The 19,569-nt window shown below is 42.1% G+C and overlaps 2 protein-coding genes, 1 long non-coding RNA gene and 1 other non-coding gene across 4 annotated transcripts; 1 reads left to right on the top strand and 3 right to left on the bottom strand.

Annotated features, from left to right (window-relative positions):
* The first annotated feature begins 1,913 nt into the window (after positions 1–1,913).
* CNOT11 (CCR4-NOT transcription complex subunit 11) lies at positions 1,914–6,547 on the top strand. The gene is made up of 5 exons (XM_026051339.1): positions 1,914–2,710; positions 2,839–3,041; positions 4,125–4,327; positions 5,237–5,333; positions 6,213–6,547. The coding sequence occupies exons 1-5, from the start codon at positions 2,533–2,535 to the stop codon at positions 6,408–6,410; spliced, it is 879 nt and encodes a 292-aa protein (XP_025907124.1). The 5' UTR covers positions 1,914–2,532; the 3' UTR covers positions 6,411–6,547.
* Positions 6,548–7,942: 1,395 nt separating this feature from the next.
* LOC112957624 lies at positions 7,943–12,372 on the bottom strand. Its single transcript, XR_003251241.1, has 2 exons — positions 11,822–12,372; positions 7,943–8,941 (listed from the first exon to the last, which is right to left on the bottom strand). It is a non-coding gene; the product is annotated as an uncharacterized LOC112957624 (long non-coding RNA).
* Positions 11,421–11,534, bottom strand: LOC112957627. The gene has a single exon (XR_003251242.1). It is a non-coding gene; the product is annotated as a small nucleolar RNA SNORD89 (small nucleolar RNA).
* Positions 12,373–12,893: 521 nt separating the features above from the next.
* Positions 12,894–18,124, bottom strand: LOC112957626 (E3 ubiquitin-protein ligase RNF149-like; the record flags this gene model as incomplete). The annotated part of the gene is made up of 4 exons (XM_026051340.1): positions 12,894–13,883; positions 14,253–14,448; positions 16,958–17,054; positions 18,042–18,124. Coding segments are annotated over 4 exons (435 nt in total), but the record flags the coding sequence as incomplete, so codon positions are not given.
* Between the last annotated feature and the right edge of the window lie 1,445 nt (positions 18,125–19,569).

Genomic DNA, 19,569 nt, shown 5'->3' with positions numbered 1-19,569 from the left:
TTTTTGTGAATTCAGGTTTCCCAAAGTTTGAGGTAACTTGTAGCTTTAGCTGCTGGGAACATGGTGCTTAAAAGAAGCCTGGTGCTTTGCTGCCTGATTTWGTGTAGGTTTTGGTCTGGTGTTTGCTTTCTGAGGCTCTTGCTCACATCAGAGGTGTAACCTGGAGGGCTGTCACAGTGGTATGGATGGGTGCTCTAGTCAATACCTTTTATTCCGCCCCTTTTTAAAATTCAAGGCAGAGATGCTTTTAAAAACAAGACAGCCATTAGTGGTGCTTTGTAAAATACAGCTCTGAGACGTGTTTGTCTGCTTCTTTACTTAAGACAGCAAGCAACAGCTCYGCTTCTGATGAAGCTTTGTGCTGCCTTTCTCATACTGTCAGCTGTAGCTTCTGCGAGTAGCTGCTGTTGGCTCTCTATCCCCTTTCTTAGAGTTTTTTTTGCCCAGTTTAACTTTGTCATGCTGCTTAGCTGTCTGCTTGTGATGTGTGTGAAACTCTATAACTTTCCAGAAGTCTTCAGCATGTTTCTCCTGATGATGCAAAGCGCGAGATAAAGCTGTGCTCTCCAAACTGCGGACCTCTGTTAGGGTGCTGCAGTATGAGAGTGTCAGGGYGAAAGGTTTGTTCCCTTACTTTGGCTTGCAGGACGGTCCCTTCTTCAAGCTGCTGTCCTTTCTCCAACCTGCTTTTGCTGGCCTGGTGCTCACCCTGTCAAACACGGTGCTTCCCAGTAGTGGAGGGAGATGTGTCCTGGGAAAGTGTTTTTARTGTTCATCTGATRGCCCTTACTTGCTTTAAGGTACAGACCATTATGGAGAATTGATTTCATGGTGGCACCTGTTGTTAAGAATTAAAGGAAGTCTCTTCTGATCTGTAAATCTTAAACTTTGTGCAGGCTCTTAAAAGCAGCAGATTGAAGAATTTTTAGTCTTAAGCTTTTTCATATTAAGCAGCATTTGAGATTATAGGGATCCAAACAAATCTGTGGTTTACTACTATGGCTTGATAGAGATTTAAATGCTATGTTATAAATTACAAGATGGAAAAAAATCCAATATCTTTTTTTTCTTTACCCCTAAAAAGCTTCTTTTCTTAACCATTATGTTCAATGGCTGAGCAAGTCTGCAGCACTTCAGAAAGTGGAAGAAGGGATTCACAAACCATTTCATTTGGTCTTAGTTCTAAGTCACTACCTTTTTGTTTGTTTGAAAATAGCTAAAAATTDTAGTGCTGGTCTTTAACAGAAAAGCAGAACCCGGCTGTGCTACTTGAGCAAGCATTTACTGAAGTGTTTCCATGGTCTGAAATAATTGGKTAAAGYAGGACATGGAGCCATAAAAGAAACTAGTAAGTTGCAGCACTTTGTTTTGATGACTTTGTCACTCATAAGAGGGACACGAGAGACACTTGCAGTGTCCCTCGTGGCTTTGGCTGGTGTTGTGCAAAGGGGAGTCCTTGGCATGGGCAGGCGTGAAGGGTCCCGCGAYAGCCCGACCTGGGGCAACATCTTATCTGAGCTCTGCTTCACGTAGGTAGGGGCACTTTGCAGAGCCTGGCCGCGCTGTGCTGGGCACAGAAGGAAATGGTGCTCGGCTGCGTGTGGAGCTTTCTCAAGGGGTTCTTGGAGCTAAAAGGTAAACGAGGTCGGGCCGACRGTTTTGGAGTTTACCCAAGGCTTAGTCTGGTGCCTGGTGGTGTGTGGGAGAGGAGTGTGTTTATGCCTGCAGTTGCATGCAGCAAGRTGGGCAAAGCTTGAAGCAGAGTGCCCCAGCAATGGGAAGCGGTGTCTCCGGCACAGAGAATAAGGAGTCCACTAGCTCCTCGGGCACAGGAGAGTGAGAGAGGGTGATGGAAACCAAACACAATCTAGAAATGTAAGGATCAAGCCTGATTTTTTTTTTTTTTTGTTCATTTGTTTTGTGTTCAAAAACTGTCCCTTTTTTCCCATGCCTTGAGCTCTCCCTACCAGATAGCAGGATTTTTTTTTTTTCCTTTAGGCCAGTTATGTTTTTTAATTTGTCCTTTAAAGAGACACTGCCAGGTTCTCTCATCGCTGCCTTTACAGTGATGCAGAATCTTGTGAGAGCTCTGGCTTGCAGGAGCAGCAAATGCAGGAGCAGCTTGTGCAGCAGCCCCAAAGTGTCTGAGTGTGAATAGCTGAGCAGAGTTACGGGATGGCCCTTGTCCTTGTACGTGCTGGAGATGTGTCCGTGTCACTCTTTGGCTTCCCTGCCCTGAATGTGAGGCGCTACATGAACCCTCTCTGAAGGAGTGTCTGAAACTGCTTGTTTCTTGGGCTTCTTAGAAGCAGGCTAAATCATCTTACCTTTTCTGTTTCTTTAAAAGCTCACACCGTGCTTCAGACTCATTTATATTTTTACTTTATCCTCACTGGCACCCTAAGAATCATCTGCCTGGCATGGTACTAAATTTCACACTGTTACCTGTCTCCAAGCCAGTTCTTCTCCAAAGCTGAATGTTTCTTGGCACTCTTAGTATTCCAGACACCTCTGCTTGGATTTTGTGCGTTAATGCTGTGGGCTGACCTTCTTTCAGAGCGCCAGTCGGAGCTGCCAACGCAGAGCAAGGCCAGTTTCCCCAGCATCCTCAGCGATCCTGACCCGGATTCYTCCAACTCCGGGTTCGACAGCTCCGTGGCCTCCCAGATCACGGAAGCCTTAGTGAGCGGGCCAAAGCCTCCCATAGAAAGTAGGTGCTTTTCTGCCTCTCTGTTTCCGTGGCTCCTGCCATGTGGTGTTATTTCGCTCCTCCAAATGGAACGCCGTGTGACGCAGAGCACTTGGAAGGTCTGAAACTTGACCCTGTTGCCTTTTCAGGTCACTTCCGACCGGAGTTTATTCGACCGCCGCCTCCGCTCCACATATGCGAGGACGAACTGGCCTGGTTAAACCCCATAGAACCAGATCACACAATTCAGTGGGATAAGTCGATGTGTGTTAAAAACAGCACTGGAGTGGAGATAAAGCGAATCATGGCCAAAGCCTTCAAAAGTCCCCTGAGTTCCTCACAGCAAACACAGGCAAGCAGTGATATTTTTACAGTTTTCTGCCTAAGTTGCATGTGCATTAGAAGTCTTGGGTCATTTCAACTGAATTCGGATCTATCTTCTGATTATTCAAAACACTTTGAATACTTTACATTGTCAAAGCCTCAGAATTTTGACTTGGCTTTGTGTAGATAAGGCGAAAATCTTTATACTTCCTGGCATTGACTGGATATGGTTAAAGCTAATCAGTAATTAGCACCAGGATTTCACTGCTTGGAAAATCTCCTTGGACCCAAGTTGTGCTTCAGTGGACAYTTTTGATAAGAAAATAGTTCAGAAATGTGGCRTCTTCTAGTATGTGGTAATACTAGCCATGAATTCTTTGGGCTTTTATGTTGTTTATGTTTTTGTCTTTTGTAGAACTTCTTCTGCTGACAGAGAAATTGATTTTTTTTTTCTGCTAAGCAGAAACCTAAAGAAGGCTGAGCCTTTATGTGTGGGGGTTTATTTTGTTGTTTTCTTTTTTTTTCCTCTCTCTTCCTTGCTATCCTTTCATACAAGCCTATTAAATGCCTTTTAAAGGAATAGGCGTCCCTGTAGATACATCTTCAATATTTCTATTTAAGGACATCTAACAGAGGTGTCTAAATAATGTTCATCATTCTCCTGTAACTCTAGGGGGATTATAGCTGCCRTTTCGAGCAGCAATAGGAATAGTTTAGAAAAAGTCACCTATTGATGGCACACCTTGTCTATCTCCAAGTCGAGGCCACCTGAGCAGGTTTGCTCACTTATCCTGCAGCAAACGGARTGAGGTGGCTGGTCAGTGACTTGTGTTGTCACTGACTACCCCTGTYATCTCCATGGGATAGGGTTACTCTAGATGCAAAGCTGCAAGTAAATGCCTTACTCTTACTTARATTGTTTAATTTGAGTGTAATGAGTATGAATCGTTTTGTTTGAAATGCAACGTTTCTTCTTCATGCTTCTGGTATTCTGGTATTAAGGCAGTAGATRCTAAGAAATGAATCAGAATGAAGTCCAGGTTGTGTTTTAGGTCAGCAGCTCTTTTTGCAGCTGGTTACCAGAACTCAAGAGTCTCTTCTTTCTTTGCAGCTCCTTGGAGAACTGGAGAAGGACCCCAAGCTTGTGTATCACATTGGGCTCACTCCGGCCAAGCTGCCTGACCTTGTAGAAAACAATCCTCTCGTAGCTATAGAAATGCTGCTCAAATTGATGCAGTCAAGCCAGATCACAGAGTATTTTTCTGTCCTGGTCAACATGGACATGTCGTTACATTCGATGGAAGTGGTGAATCGGTAAGTGGCATCTCTAATCTAAGCAAGTTTTATTAAGGATGTAAAATGTGACTGTGGTGCTGGTCACAGGGGTACGTTTGGATCAACTTCCAAGGCTTAAAAGAAACAGGAGATGAGGAAATGACTGGGCAGCTTACAGTGAAGGAAAAAGAGAGAATCAGGCGGTCATTCCCCTTTCAGTTTCTCTATGCTCTTTATGTGTTCTTTTTTGTTGTTTGTTTGTTTTTTTTATATATCCCCTCTTACACTAAAACATAAYGTTCAAATCCAATACTGACCTCCTCTACAGGATGAATTTATAGATTTCTGCAAGTATTGGACTATGTAGGCATTTTCCCTTGCTTCATAGGTGATTTCTTTTTCTGTAGTCAAACAACAAAGACAACKCCTGGCCTAGATTGAATTCGTGAAGTGAGGTGTGGGTTGATAATTGAAATTTGGAAATCTGAAAGAAGGGAACTGTTTTGAAGCAAGCAAGAGTTCGTTCTGGCTCTGTACTTTGGGAGGGAGCTCRGCATCTGCAGCCGCAGAGCTCTGCTGCAGCGAGTGCTGAACTCAGGCTTGGTGCTCAGACAAGTGCCRTTCAATCCGTTCCTCCTTAATTCGGGATGAGCATCCCTGGCTCCTTTATGTAATGTATAGCAAGTGTTTGTGAAGTAAAGACCAGGGCTGGGTTAGAAACAAATCAGCTTAGCTTCTGTGTTGTGCCTGATGTCAAAAAATGAGTTCTGGACTCTGGCTGGAAAAAAAAGTACCATGTCTWTAAATATGTCTGTGGAAGCTGTGAGAAAATAGTTCTGTATGACAAGTCCCAGGAATTGAAGTTAGAGGTCCACAGTTACCTGGTTTGAAATGGAATAGCCGAGATTTCAGGCTTCATAAATCACTGGATACTTTTAATTGGAACAGGCTCACTACCGCAGTTGATCTCCCTCCTGAATTTATTCATCTCTACATCTCTAACTGTATCTCAACCTGTGAACAGATTAAAGACAAATATATGCAGGTAAGTACCTCGTGGTAAATCAGTTGGGGAAAAGGGTCCCCTCACTCTGTTCAGTATGTGCTGAAACTATAAGGCTGATACCATTATATTATTCTGCTTTAGAGTGCCTTTATTTCAAAGGCTAATCTTTTTTCCCTAATGAAGTGCCTGTTTTTTCATACACTTTGTGTGTTTCTCCACCTTTTTCACAAGACTTCACAGGTATTTAATTTTTTTTTTATAAACATCATATACTTCTCCCTGGCTAAACCACAATTCAGTGACTTGTATTCTTCCATGCAGGGGGGTTTCTGTTACTCTCTTCATGCCCCAGCATCAGATGGGTCCTTGGCTCCTTTTCCCCTTCAGCAATAGCTATTACTGAGGCACAGCAGCTTGCAGGAYGCCTCAAAGGCCCCAAACCATTTTTCTCTTACTGCCCTCCCACCATTCCCGCTGCTTCCCAAACTTGCCTGTCTTCCTTAATGCTGGCACATGAGCTGTGCCCGCTCCAGGGAACTTCATTTAGCTGTGGAGACCTACCTGCATGGCTTTGGCACAGTGTCCTCTGTGTGCTGGGTGAGGTACATCCTTCCCAGTTAAACAAGACCTTAAGTTTTACCAAGTGCCCAGTATGCCCTTTCTTCCAGGATTTGGTGGAAAGCAGTTCCATGTTTGGTTTGCCCAARGCTTTGTAAACCGTGGTAGTTCCTCCCCAGCTTGTCATCCTGAAGAGTTGCAGCCTCTTGAGAGGCAGATGTTGCTTTCCCTTGAGATTTTTCTCCTGTCCTTCTCCAACTCCGCTATTCCTTAAGCTGCAGAGACCAAACCTGTCCTGTAACAACGGCGGGGTTCACACGCGCTTCCGCGGCAGGTGAAACTGCATCTTTTCTCTTCCAGAACCGCCTCGTACGTCTCGTTTGTGTCTTTCTCCAGTCTTTGATCAGAAACAAGATAATTAATGTACAGGACTTGTTTATAGAGGTGCAAGCTTTCTGTATYGAGTTCAGCCGGATCCGAGAAGCAGCCGGCCTCTTCAGGCTGCTGAAGACACTGGATACCGGGGAAAATCCCTCGGAGGCGAAAGCTTCAAAATAAACCTCACCTTGCACACAGAAAGGAAATCAACTTTCTAAACCAATTTATTGTACATTTTAAGCTTAAATCATGGGATTAAATGATTTAATACACTATAAATAGCATTTTATGCATTTAAACAATAAATATTGCTTTTTTTTTCTGATAAATGTGCTTGAAGTGGTGAATGACATGTACTCTTGAACTTGTAGTCACAAGGTCCTTGACAGGCTCTGTTCCCTCAGGGAGATGTAAACACTTGAAGTTACCTGGCCTCCTCACTATGCCCAAAGCAGCTCAGGAACAGCTTAAGTCAACTTCAGTAAATGCCAGCTCCTGGGGCCTGCCTTTAGGAGCACTTGAGATTACACCCCTTAGTGCTGCACACTGCTATTTGGAGTAAGGAAAGGCTGAGGGCTGGCCCAAGCCAAGGCCTCCTCTAGCACTTYGTTTCYATTATAAACATTAAAGTGCCTCAGAGGTGGAGCACTGGGCTCCCTCCTCAAGGTCACTGACTTGCAGAATSCTGATTTCATGCCCAGTGTAGCTTCTGTGTTTTGATTGCAACTGTCCCAGGGAAGGGAGTGTGACCCCCTTTCTTCTATAATAGCACAGGTGAAGAGCGTGTTCCCACCTGGGCAGGCCCTTGTGGCTGCAGCTMCCACAATGAAAATAGCCTTTTGCCTGAAGCATCGAGGTAAGAAAGAGTATCAGTTGTATGTCAGAAGGCAAGTGCTGAGGAGAGGGGAGTAGAATATTATCTCTCATTGATGGGAGAACGAGTTGCTAGTGTTTAAGCCCTGAAATTTAAAAGCAAAATAACTGATCTTGAAGAGCTTCTTCTCTGTTTAATGGTGCTGGAGAAGTAACAGCTGCTGCAAGTTTGCATCTGCTCTTCAAATTTTCATGAAGTGCAAGATCAATAATGCAACATTGAGACTTTCTCTTGGCTTTATCTTTGCAAGTAATTTAAGTGGATAGATGGCTGGTTGAAAATCTCAATCTCTCACTTTACAGGAGATCATGTTGCATAAAAAGTCCTGTGAGATGAGTTCCCCAGGGCTTAGGTTTAGACTGACACAGCTTCTCCCAATTACAGAGTACTAAGTTTACTGAAGTCACTTTTATTTAAACTCTGCTTCAATTTTAGAAGCTCCTCCTTAAACTAGATAAGTAAGTTTGCTATAAATTACCCGTAACAGAAGAGTCAAAAGAGCTCTAAGTTTGTAACCTAGAGTTTAGGTTACTTGAATTACTTGAAGTCATTAAAGCTCAGGCGCTGGCTGGTATAATAGAATTCATCTTCTGTTAGTGGTTAAAAACAATCCTTCATGGGGCATTGAGGCTTCCGTTTGGAACTTACAGCTTTAAACACAACAATCGACTCCATCAAAATATTGATTCTTACTCTATTAAGGTGCTCTGCAAGCTTGAATTATTACTTAYGTGAATACTTTAAAGGTATTTAAGCCTTGAGAAAAGTAGCTTGCCTGCAAGCTGCAGAAGGCTACCATGCTACAGCAAAYGCCTGTTCCAGCTCTTAATATTACTTGCTTAAATTCTGTTACCCTACATCAATCCCCTATGGGAGGTTAGTTCTGTAATTATAAAGTGATCAGTGCTCAGTCCTCAGCCTTATGCCTGAGCAATGGAACTCCTGCAGTGTTGTCCTATACTCTGGAAGGTGGCAGAACATCCCCTTCGTCTTAGCCAKCTGTGGAGTGATGAAAACATGTGAAGTTGTTATTGATTCTGCTGTTAGTTTCTGCCATTGTTTCTTGKTAGGAGGTTACAYAGAAGAAAAATGCAGCAGGCAGAAAGGAWGGGAATGYCTGGACAAAGCTAATGCTCCAGCCCAAAGCTAAGTTTGGTCTCTGCTATGTTAGTTGGATGTCTTGCAGCCACTTGCAAAAACRTAGTGAAGGAAACGAGGCTTGCTTTTTTCAAAAGGTCTATAATTTATTGTGGACTTTGAGCTCTCAGCCATTAGCTCCTAAGTTACAYCAGCGATGCAGCCCTCGGCAGCCCTACAGTTTACAACACCAGGGAGGAGGAGTGCCTGATCCAAYCAATGCACCCACGGTCGGAGGAGGTCACTGCAGAAGAGCTGGTGGTGGGAAGGGGTCGACAGGGAGACAAGCAGGGTTGGAGGGTTGTGYRCAGGTGTTTTTGGAGCAGAAGTAGCTGAAGGCCAAGTTTCGGACTTGAGTTTCAGACTAATGAAAAGATGGATGCTCAAATTATTTTTCTCTTCTGCGTTAGAAGGATATGCTCATTCAGAAATGTTCAGTACCCTGTTTCAGGTGGTGAAAACCAGCCTTGGGTCCTACGGACGTATACACAGACAGTTTCCAGGCAATGCATTCCTCACACAAACACATGCAGTTACAACGACATTCTACTGTTTAAACTTTCTCAAATCCAGTTTTGCAGTACAGCAGGGTATATCTGAGGAGAGAGATCAGGCCCTACACTGAACAAGAACAGAAGCCTTTGGCTTGGTTGGGGCACGTTTAATCTGCCACTTCAATTCCCAGATCTTCACATTTCACCTGTGAGGAAAGAGAACACCCAGTGAGGGAAGGGCAGGCTCAAGGGCACAAAACACAACTCCCACGGCACAGCTGGGGCTCTGGGGTTGCACTCTTTCAAGCGCAGTTCTTCATCGCAGCCCCCTTATACAACTGTAGCTCAGCAACTCGAAGGGGAGGATTGTCCCTCCCCAACTCCTCACTCTGCTGGCCCAGCTTTAACCCTCACACACTTAGACAGTGGGGTCATTCAACTCCCTACATGGCAATAAACAAACAACTTTCCCTAAGTTTGCATTCATGGAATCACACACACAATCCCAGAAGGGTTGAGGTTGGAAGGCACCTCTATAGACCATCCAGTCCAACCCCCTGCTCCAGCAGGGACACCTGGAGCACAGGGCGGCATCCAGGCGGGTTTGGAGACCTCCAGAGAAGGAGACTCCACAGCCTCCCTGGGCAGCCTGTGCCAGGGCTCTGGCACCCTCACAGGGAAGAAGTTCCTCCTCACATGGAGATGGAGCTGCCTGTGTTTCAACTTGTWCCCACTGCCCCTTGTCCTGTCACTGGCCAGCGCTGAGAAGAGTTTGGCCCCTTCCTCCCTACATTCTCCCCTCAGGTATTTGTACACGTTCTTAAAAATAAATAAATACACACTCCTCTTTTCTCCATAGAGCTGCACAGTCAGTACGCTCCTGTTGACCACAGTATGTTGGTCCAGCACCAAGGCACCGCAGTGCTGGACCAAATGCTGAAAATCTAACTCATGAAAATCTAACCCAGATAACCTTGCTGCTCCCTCAAAAGTAAAAAGGTAAAATAAAGCCTCTCTCCACAGTAATTACTGCCTTCATACAGAGCCCCCAAGGCTCTTCTGAGCAAATGCTCTTAGTTTTGCCACACGCGGGGCTGTGGAGCTGGTGTAACTGTCCACTGTAACAATGATACATCTTTGTTGTTACACATTTACAGCTTTGACAACAACTGAAAAAAAAATTCACAAATTCAAAATCCATTTTTAAACTGCTGTGTATTTCAAAGCAKTAACTGCTTTTGCTAATAGTGGTTACATGTTTAGACTTGTAAGAAGTTTCCTCTTAGGGGAAGGCTAAATAACAAATCATGGTCCCACCCTGTTGTCCTATTGTTGTCACCATAATGAAACACCAACAACTTGGGCTTCTCCCTGAGAAAGAGCCCCTGTGCAGTCAGAGGTTTCGCTACCTTTAAGCTTCCCTGAAGCACGAGGCATAGSAGGTGGGAGAATAACCACCCCACAGCTGCTGCTGCTGAGCTGGTTTCGGGAAAAGCCACCCAAGGGGAGCCCTCTGCAATGTAGAGGCAGCAAACCCTTGGCCTGTTGCACAAAGTTGGGAAACAGCCCAGGACAGCAGCAGCTCCTTTGTAAAGGCTCTTGAGCTTTATTTGCCCAGCTGGCTTAGTCCGCGCTGCCACTTAGCCCGGGCCCCCAGTCACTGCCCCAGAAGCCAGCGCCGCTGGTTGCGCCTCCCAGGGCTGTTGCTCGGCAGCCTGGAGGCCTCCAGCCCCGGGACACGAGGGAAAAGGGCCCCGGTGCCGCCTGCTCGGCCACCACTTCAATCTAGCTGCCCTYGCTGTGCAGCACTGTGTTTGATTTATGCTCATTAGACACTTCCCAGCTCTACCAGTGGTTATGTTTTTCTCCAAGCTCTTGCCTGTTAATTTAACAAGGGACAGAGAGCAGATTCCTTGTAACTTGAGACATTCATTTTATAGTGCAAGAGAAGGCACAAATTAGCAGGCAATACATGATTTTGGGCCTSTTAAGTACTAGTTTTTAATATAAATGCAAGACTTGCAAGGTTKGACTGATGTGACCCCTTTTCTGCAATGTTTTATCTTCAGGCAGTGCCTTCTAGTTTGCTGCAGTTCTGCCCATTTCTGAGTCACAGTTTCAATAGCCCCCAGGGGCAGGCTGGGTGTCCCCTTGCAGCTGGCGCTGCCCTTTTGCTTTATGGCCCTACAAGGACCTCATCATCACYCCATAGAGGCATGGGAATCTGATACAAGTTCCTGTGTTCCCCTTTTACAAAACACACACAGATAGAAACAGAGGAAAGATGCCAGGAAAAGGTGGGGAGGCAGCGTGAACAGCCCCCTTGAGCAGCAGATAACCTAAGCAGAAGAGGCACATTTAGAGATTGTTCAAGCAGGGAAAATATTCACAGGAGAAAAAGCCTCATTAGTCCTGACCCTCATACAAATCCTAGGGAATTGTATAGGGCTAGTGGATAGAAATACTAGCTTGATGCAGTACAATAGGTGCAGATCAAGACCTGGGAACTGACCATTGCTTACAGCCTTTCACTCTACAAGCTTCCTGTGGGTGCTGTATTAGTGCAGGAGATCCTGCACGTTTCCAGTCATCCCACAGTGCTCTTTCAAGTGCCATAGCTTTCCTGTCTTTTCCCACAGATACTTTTTCCTACCCCTTTCCTTTGCTAAGGCATGTGGCCATTTTGCTGAGGTCAGACTCGAGATTCGCTTCAGGAGACTTTGTCACGGTGCCTCCAAGGAGAGCTCACTGCTTCGGGGAGCACTGCAATTCGGCCTTTTACTGTCATCACTCCTCAGCACTCCTCTCAGGAGGCCTGCCTAAGCCTGCGGACCAGCTCAGCTGAAGAGGCTGCTCCCCTTCTTCTGAGGTTTGAGGGGAGACGGGTAGTGTCCTCATTAAAAAAGTTCTCCAGCAGTTTCATACTAGGGCACTTAAAATCTTTTTACTTTTTAATACTTTTTAAAATCAGTAGTACTAAGCATTACTTACACTTTGGATTTTAAAACTTTGCTTCCCGCTTTCTGTCAGTTTGTGGCTTGGATTCTAAAAAGACTATTTTTACAAGTAAAAGGTGAAGCACTTACCACATTTCTTCCCTCCAGCAGGAACACTGTGGTGCAGGTGTCAGCAAGTCGTGATCCACGCATTGACAAGGCTTCTCTTCATAACTCCTTCGACTCGTTATTGAGCTAGAGTTTAAAACCTCTCAATATGAACTGTATCAATGTTCAGTTTTGTGTTAAGGAAGAGGGAGAAGACTTAATTTTCATACTGAAGAACAAGTTAAAAAGGCAGTTTCTGGAAACATTGATAAGCTGTTTTTGGAGACATATAGGCCCCTAATGCATTGGTTTAGCTGTAGGTTTGGGTTTTGTTTAGTTTTGGACATGGTTGGTCAGTCACATTCCATTCTCCTGTGCTTCTCAAAAGATAAAGGCATCACAAAAACTTGCACCTGCTGGTGACATCAGGAAACTACCACCTGACAATTTTCCAGATTTTGAGTAGGCATTTATAAGAATATTCTGAAGAAAATTTAGGATGAAACATCTGCTCTACAAAATACAAATTCAGATTCTTTTTTCCCCAGCTGAAACCTCTGTCATTTTCTGGAACATTCACTCTAAAATTAAAAAAAAAAAAAGAATATATTGCTTCTATTGAAGCTCAATATAAGTTAGAAAAAGAATTGCATATTTTCCTTAAAAACATTCCAAATATACATCTAAGAAACAAAATGCACTCCAAAACAAGTGTCTAGTAAGAGACACTGTTTTAAACAACCTGCAATTAACAGCTTTAAAAAAAAAAGGAATGTAGGACATTTATAACATGACAATACTAAAATCCTAAACAACTCATTTAGCATTCTTGGTAAGTAGTGTTTTAAATATACATCTCTTTACAAAACCGTTTAGCAATTCCTTATACCACTTACAGTATATAAATATTTGAATAAGAGATCCTAATAGGAGATGCCAGGGTTTATATTTACTMTCAGATGCTTCAGGTTTAATAAATGTTTCACTATAAGGCACAATACTTCTAATCCAAAAGAAAGGAATAAAAGCTAATGATAAACCCAGTCAAAATTCCTAAGAAGATGGAACCACCAAGAAAAGAATTCTAGCATCTACAGACAAAAAAAAAAAAAAAAAAAAAAGCTTCATAGAACATCTTAGGAAATGGTTCCAGCTTATACATAAGGAAGTGAGACAGGATGGGAGCAGGAGTAAGGAGTTCAGTAAAATCTTATAAATAGACTAATAAATATATTTTTAGCCATAATTAGCCCTTTACCTCCATTCTACTGAGTTTAAGATTGAAAGAGGTAACCAGTGTGCATATACCTAAATAAGTCTACATGCTCAGCACGTTAAGACCCCCAGCACAACCTATTACTGCCAAATTCAGTATAAAAAGCTAGTGAGCTGGAGAAAGCCTCCTTTTCTCTCAGTATCCACTCTGAGTGGAACACATTACAAGATCACATCAGCATTCATTACATATAAGGAAATTTGTAACTATTACTTTTTCATCTTGAAAAAGGATATGTAGCATATCCATGAGTTATTTGATTTCTTCAAATAATCCTTAGAGTGTGGGTTTTTTTTTCCCCTTTCTAAGAGCATCTATCTCCAATTGCAATACATCAGAACTTTCAGATCATTTTAAGAGCTCTAGTCTTGTAAGTGTTCTCTGGGTGTAGGTACTGAATGTAAATAGTGCATCCAAAATATTTACCGTTCACCATTCTGCATGGCTTTCACTGCCCTAGTCTTCATCTTTGTTACAGCCCTCTGGAACACAACGACATTGTAATAATGTTTACAGAAAAAGGGTTATTGCATCTTTTTTTGTTGGTTTTTTCTTTTTTTTAGGATGAGACATCCAGAGGAAATTTTATAAAATCCTCTTTTGTACAAAATTCTAAGTTATTAGCCCTTTTGGAACACCAGCTAGAAAAGTTTGAAAGGTAAAATAATTTACATTGTTATTTTCCATTAATTAGACAAAAGTTCGTACTAATTAAATAAAAAATAAAAGTTCTTTAACAGTCTGTTCAAGGTATCTTCCATGAAGCAGTTCAATGGGTACTTCCATTAGACAGATGTTCTCCATGCCGGTTATTACTGACATCCACATCTAGAAATGAGGAATTAGAAGATAAATTGTTTGTTTGTTGACCATTTTATTGCACTTTACCTGTTAACTTCATCTCCAGAAAAGAAAAAAAGAAAGAAAAGGAAAAAAGAAAAACAAAAAAGCCATGCTCAGATATATCTAAGGTTTTCAGGGTCTTCTAGGTGAGTAATCCTCTCAAAACCTTATTTACATCTCTCAAGTCAAATCTCCTTCAGCTTGGCGGGAGCCTACCTGTAATTTTTGAATACTGGTAACAACTCCATTCAATCTGGTCAGCATTAGGCCTACTAAAAACACTCAAGAAAGGCTTCTTCCAACCCAAGTAGCGGCACTAAGGCTTGTCAGGTGATATACCCCGTTATTACTTACCGAGTAACGCTGTGGTTTCCCCTGCATCCTCTTTCAAGCTGGTGCACTGCAATACCGACTCATTAGTGGAGGAAGCCGACAAGTCGCTCGCTTCGTTTCGCTCGTCCTCTTGCAAAGCGATGCTCAGGCTGCCCACCGAAACGCTGCCGCTTATCGATTCCGGTATGGGCACGTCGAGCGTGTCTTCCGGGTCCCCCTTCAAAATGAAGCACAGGGGCTGACACTTGGCTCCGCCAGCAGCAATCAACAGCCTCCCATTACAGCACTTTGAAATCTGACCTTACTGGGAAAAGGATAATTCTCCCCCATTTTCCACACTCAACGGGGACAGAATCGAGCGGCATCTGCTCTCAGTTTTAATATTTGACTGAAAAATCAATAAAGCAAGAAGAGCAACTGCAGCAGGCTACTGAGCTCGCCTTCAGGATCGAGTGTCCCAGCGCTTGTTAGCAGCTTTACGGCTGCAGGCTGCTTCGGAGCCTGCTGAGCCCACACAAAGCCTGCTAACTCTGTGCAAACTTCTACTGAGTTTGTAGAAACTGCTCTTTTTCACGACACTAGGTTGGGAGGTTTGCACTGGTTTTATTGTTTTTACTGAGGCAAGCAAACTTTTGATATCAGAACAAACTTCCTTCCTCTTCTTCCAATAGCATATCCTAAATCCTTCCAGAAGATGAGGATGCCACCATCTCAGTTTACCAGAATAAAACACCTTCAACACAAGTGATTTATCTCTGCTATTATCTAACGTGATCTGCTTTACTAAAACCAGCTCTCAGAAGGGATCAGAGAAGTCTCACACAGGTCTGTTTCTAAAATTAAACAGACCTCCTTCAAGAGTCATTGCCATTAATGTTATGAAATAAATGTAAGGGCATTATTTATGCACAGGCAAGTACACACTGCAGTGTGATGTAGCTATTTCCCTGGCTTTTTAATTAATAGTCCTCCTGCTCTGCTCCAAACAATGAGCAAACTCCACTCCTATCTCCTTAAGACTTCTGAACTTCTAGGCTGGTCTATTCTTTAGTATCAAGGCAGCATAGTTTAAAATGTGCTCAGTTTCAGCAAGTTACAGAATAGTTATGTTTAAAGACAAGTTAAGACACATGACAATTAATCTCCTAGTTTCGTTGAGGGGTGTGTGTAGCAGTTAATGATTTCCGTTAAAAAAAAAAAAAAGTTAAATAGGCACCAAAGTTACAAGATTCAACAATGCTCCATGAAATCAGTAAGCTGAACAGAGTGAATCTTTTTTTTTTCCCCCATAAGAAAAAAAAACATAATGCAGACTCAGCTCATTGAAGTCCCTTGTTTACAAAACAAGAGCAAGGAGAGAGAACTCAATAACTTCTTTCTACTTTAAGCTCTTAAGACCTGAAGGACATATGGAAAATAGATGTGTTTAAGATTGCATTTGGCCTCCAGGGCCTTTGCAGAAGGTGCACTGGATTTCAGTAGCAGGGCTGCACATCGCGGGCTGCAGTCACGTCGCTCGGGGAGCTCACCASTGGCAGGAGCTCTCTTGCTCCTCACACCTACTTTTTCTCTTAGTGCCAGCTACACATTCACACAATCACTCTATGAAGCAGGCTGAGCAACCCGAATCAAGCTGAGAGCTAACCTAGATAAAACACTGAATCATTTTGCACGTTACTAATTTCAGCGGAGCTTGGATGTTTACAAGAAAGCTCATTTCCCTCGTTCCCCTAGGAAAAACACGGGCTTCTGTATATAACGTCATATGCTTCGACCCACTTCCAACATTTTTTTCCTAAAAAGCACAGATATTACTACTCTTCATTAAGCTTGGTATCAGCATCCACTAAAACAGTTCAAATTCAGTGAAGAAAAAATACGTTCTGAAGGACTTTTTTTTTTTTATTATTCAGACCATAAAAAAAATAACAAAAAAATCTCTATGCATACAAAGATCAGATCAACTTCCAGAACTGAAAATAAGCCAAAATAAGCTATTAGTGCAGTCATATTAATATAATTAACTGTAGCTGTTCCACGTGACCAAAAAGAYTACACATTCTGGGTGAAGTCAGATTCGATGTACAGAGCCACCACAGTCTGGTATACATGACATTACAGGTACACTGGTGCCTATGGCATTTTAGTGGAACTCAAGACTACTGAGCAACAGCGACCGAGTAACCTACCGCATGTGTCTTCATCTCTCTTTTCTGGTGCTGTCAGAAAGAAATGAAAGCACATCGTTTTGTCCAGTTACGTAAGGCCTGGTGAAAGTCTTTTGGAAGATTCTGAGTACCGGTCCATTTACAAGGATAAGACATTGGGCATACGTAGAAGCATACATAAACACAACTTGGAAACGCTAATTTCTTCCTTTGAATCAGAGCTYTCCACAAGACAGCATATATTCTAGATGTACTGAAATCAGCTAGATKTGGGCAGCTTAGGCAAATTGCCTCACTTCTGCTTTAATTTCATTACTATTGTCAGCTGAAGCTAGAAAAACTTGGTTATTACAGAAGAAGAGTACATGGAGGATTAGCCCACTGTGCAACACAGTTTAAGCTATTACTCATAAAAATCCCCTATTTTTCTGGTTCTCTCTCGATCACGCTGGCAACTTTGCTCAGCTTCCTCAGRCTAGGCAAGCAACAACTGATCTCATACTCTGAATGGTCAATGGTGAAATCTTGTTTCTCACATTGTGYAACTGTGCAACTTACCCAGTATCCCAAAGCTTTAATAACATCTAGTTTACACATCGGACAAGTTCGGTGGTCCAAAAGCCAAGGGTCAATGCACGTTCTATGAAAGATATGCCTAAAGAAAACAAATATGCATTAGAACTTCTTATCATTACAGATTTTATATTAAAAGACAAGCCAATTCTTTCAAAATCTTGATAATTATCCTACAGCTCATATAGATAATATTTTTAAAGTATCATTTTGCAGTCTAAGTGATTGAAGAAAAAATTATATTCTGTAAGTTGCAACAGTTGAGATAAAGTTCTGAAGAATTGCATTTTTCATCTTAATACACAGAACCACCATGCATATGCATATTGCATCATTATCCTTGCAGAGCTACTGCCAGTATTTTAGTGGCAAAACTCTAAAAATTGATTTAACAGCTGCTATACATATGAGAGCAGCCATTTTAAAGCTCAAAAAGTCCATAACATCACATGCGTAAGGGGGTTTTCCTATGATTATCCAATTACAATACATTGAAATGTTGAGGATCTTCTCATATTTAGAGTTACCCATGTTTTCCCTAGCAAACCCAGCTTCCAAAACAGATGGTGACATGTGAACTGCCCATCCCAGCTATCCCTGGCATGCTTGTATGCCTGAGCTATACCTACAAATTGTTTGGGAGCATAGCACAAAGCATAGCAGAGCACAAAGCATAGCAGATAATGTAATAAAAAGTGAGCAGCTTTTCAGTGTGCAGGAATGTTTCAGCATTTTGTAACTCACTAGGACAGGTATAAGCACAAGTTCTTAATTACACACTAGGCTTCTTAAGAAACACGTTACTAACCACCAAACTCACTGAATCAGCAGTTCAACCATCTACAGTTCTAACTTGCACCACTAAGAGGCTCTAAGTGCYACCTATATCCATATAAAGTGCTGGGCAGCCTCCCAGAGCCCTTTGGGATGTAAGTGGCCATACAAAGGGCATGGCTTCAGCTCGGCACACAGCTCTCCCTTCAAAGCTCCAGGAGAGTTTCCAGACAGATCACTGCATATTTCTAAGGGAAAAGCCAGGRAGGGGGAGAGAACAACTTTGGTAACTTACTTGCATGGCAGAATCCGGACAGTATCTTTCAGTTTATAGTTCTCAATACATACAGCACAGTTTTCCACATCAACATCTAAACCCTAAAGATGACRACACATTTAAGTACCTTATTATATACTATACACTATTATACATTATATATTATTATTATGTTCCATTACAATAACAAGCTGCACATCTCATATATACCTTTGCAAGARGGTGTTTCTGGAATGGTCTAGCAAATAAACTGCTTCATTTAATGCAAGATTCCATCAAGAGGCGATTTGATCAAGTGATTCCAAAGATGAAAACCAGTCAAACTCCAGTTACTAATTTATACCACTGTAACTGACACCTTAAGCCACTTGTTAAATGACAAACACTGCCTGTGTTCATGGGACCACAATAAAACTTTAGTTGAACATCGATACAACAGCAAGGAGGTTTGAGAGGTCCACAGAGATGCAAGTGTGTCTAATTCTTAACTGATGGTCCCAGCACTTGCTAGCACTGATGTAGGAAGAGATTCTGAGGGCKGAACATTACAAACTCTTCTTTCCTCACAGTTTTCTTCCTTCTATCTCATTTTAGGAAACAGCCTTAGGATGCTAGGGGAGAACTGAAGTAAAGAATTTGCAGGATTTTAAAAATCCTCTCCAACCCCATAACAAAGATATTGTCAAAGCAGAGTTTTTCCCACTCTCCCCAGGTTTGATTCTTTCAAAAGATCCCGACAGGTCATATATAACAGGCTACATATGAAGGATATATTCTGGAGAAATAATTCAGTGTTAGTTGGGTTGTATTAAAAACCAAGTATTAGAAGAACAGAGCACAAGTGCACCCATCCCTCATCCCCACAGAATAAATACTTTGTTTGCTGCTTACTGCACTATTTCAATATCAGTACTGCAAATGTTCATATAAATTACTACTACAAGCAAGCTTTCAAGATCAAAGCMTTTTTTGCATGCTATCAACCCACATAATTAAGGACTTAAGCTCTTATACAAGTCAAATTAAGATTTGTTTCAACAAAAGCAGAAAAAACAAACAATACTTATTCTACTGCAAATATTTTTAATTCTGGACAAGAGGCAAAGTCCAAGCACACCGTATGTAACACATAATCAAGTGAGTGTCCATTTTACAATAATCCCTTAAGCTTCTCAGGAAAGATCTAGATGATAACAAATTCACTTTTTAAGGCTGACCTATTTTTAGTTAAATGCCTCAACTCTGCGTGAAATAATGAAAGGTTGTCCTGTGTCACAGTAAGATAAATATACTCTTTCAATAACTGTGACTAAATGAAAGGAAATATTTAAAAGTCTACATTTAGGGAGTAGACAAGTCTATTTTCAGATGAACTCATATCAGTTCACAAAAGCGCATTTGCATCACTAAGTGATCTAAGATTGCTGATTCAAACCAAATGATAAAACATAATTTATCAAGGATAAAACCTGTATTTTATAGATTTTAACATAATTTCATTCTACTTTGCAAAACCAACGTGGCATTCATAGCTACAACCAATACA

Source organism: Nothoprocta perdicaria, unplaced genomic scaffold, assembly GCF_003342845.1.
Source record: "Nothoprocta perdicaria isolate Ctin4 unplaced genomic scaffold, notPer1 scaffold_746, whole genome shotgun sequence".
Classification (NCBI taxonomy): Eukaryota; Metazoa; Chordata; class Aves; order Tinamiformes; family Tinamidae; genus Nothoprocta; species Nothoprocta perdicaria.
This window is presented reverse-complemented; position numbering and strand designations above follow the sequence as displayed.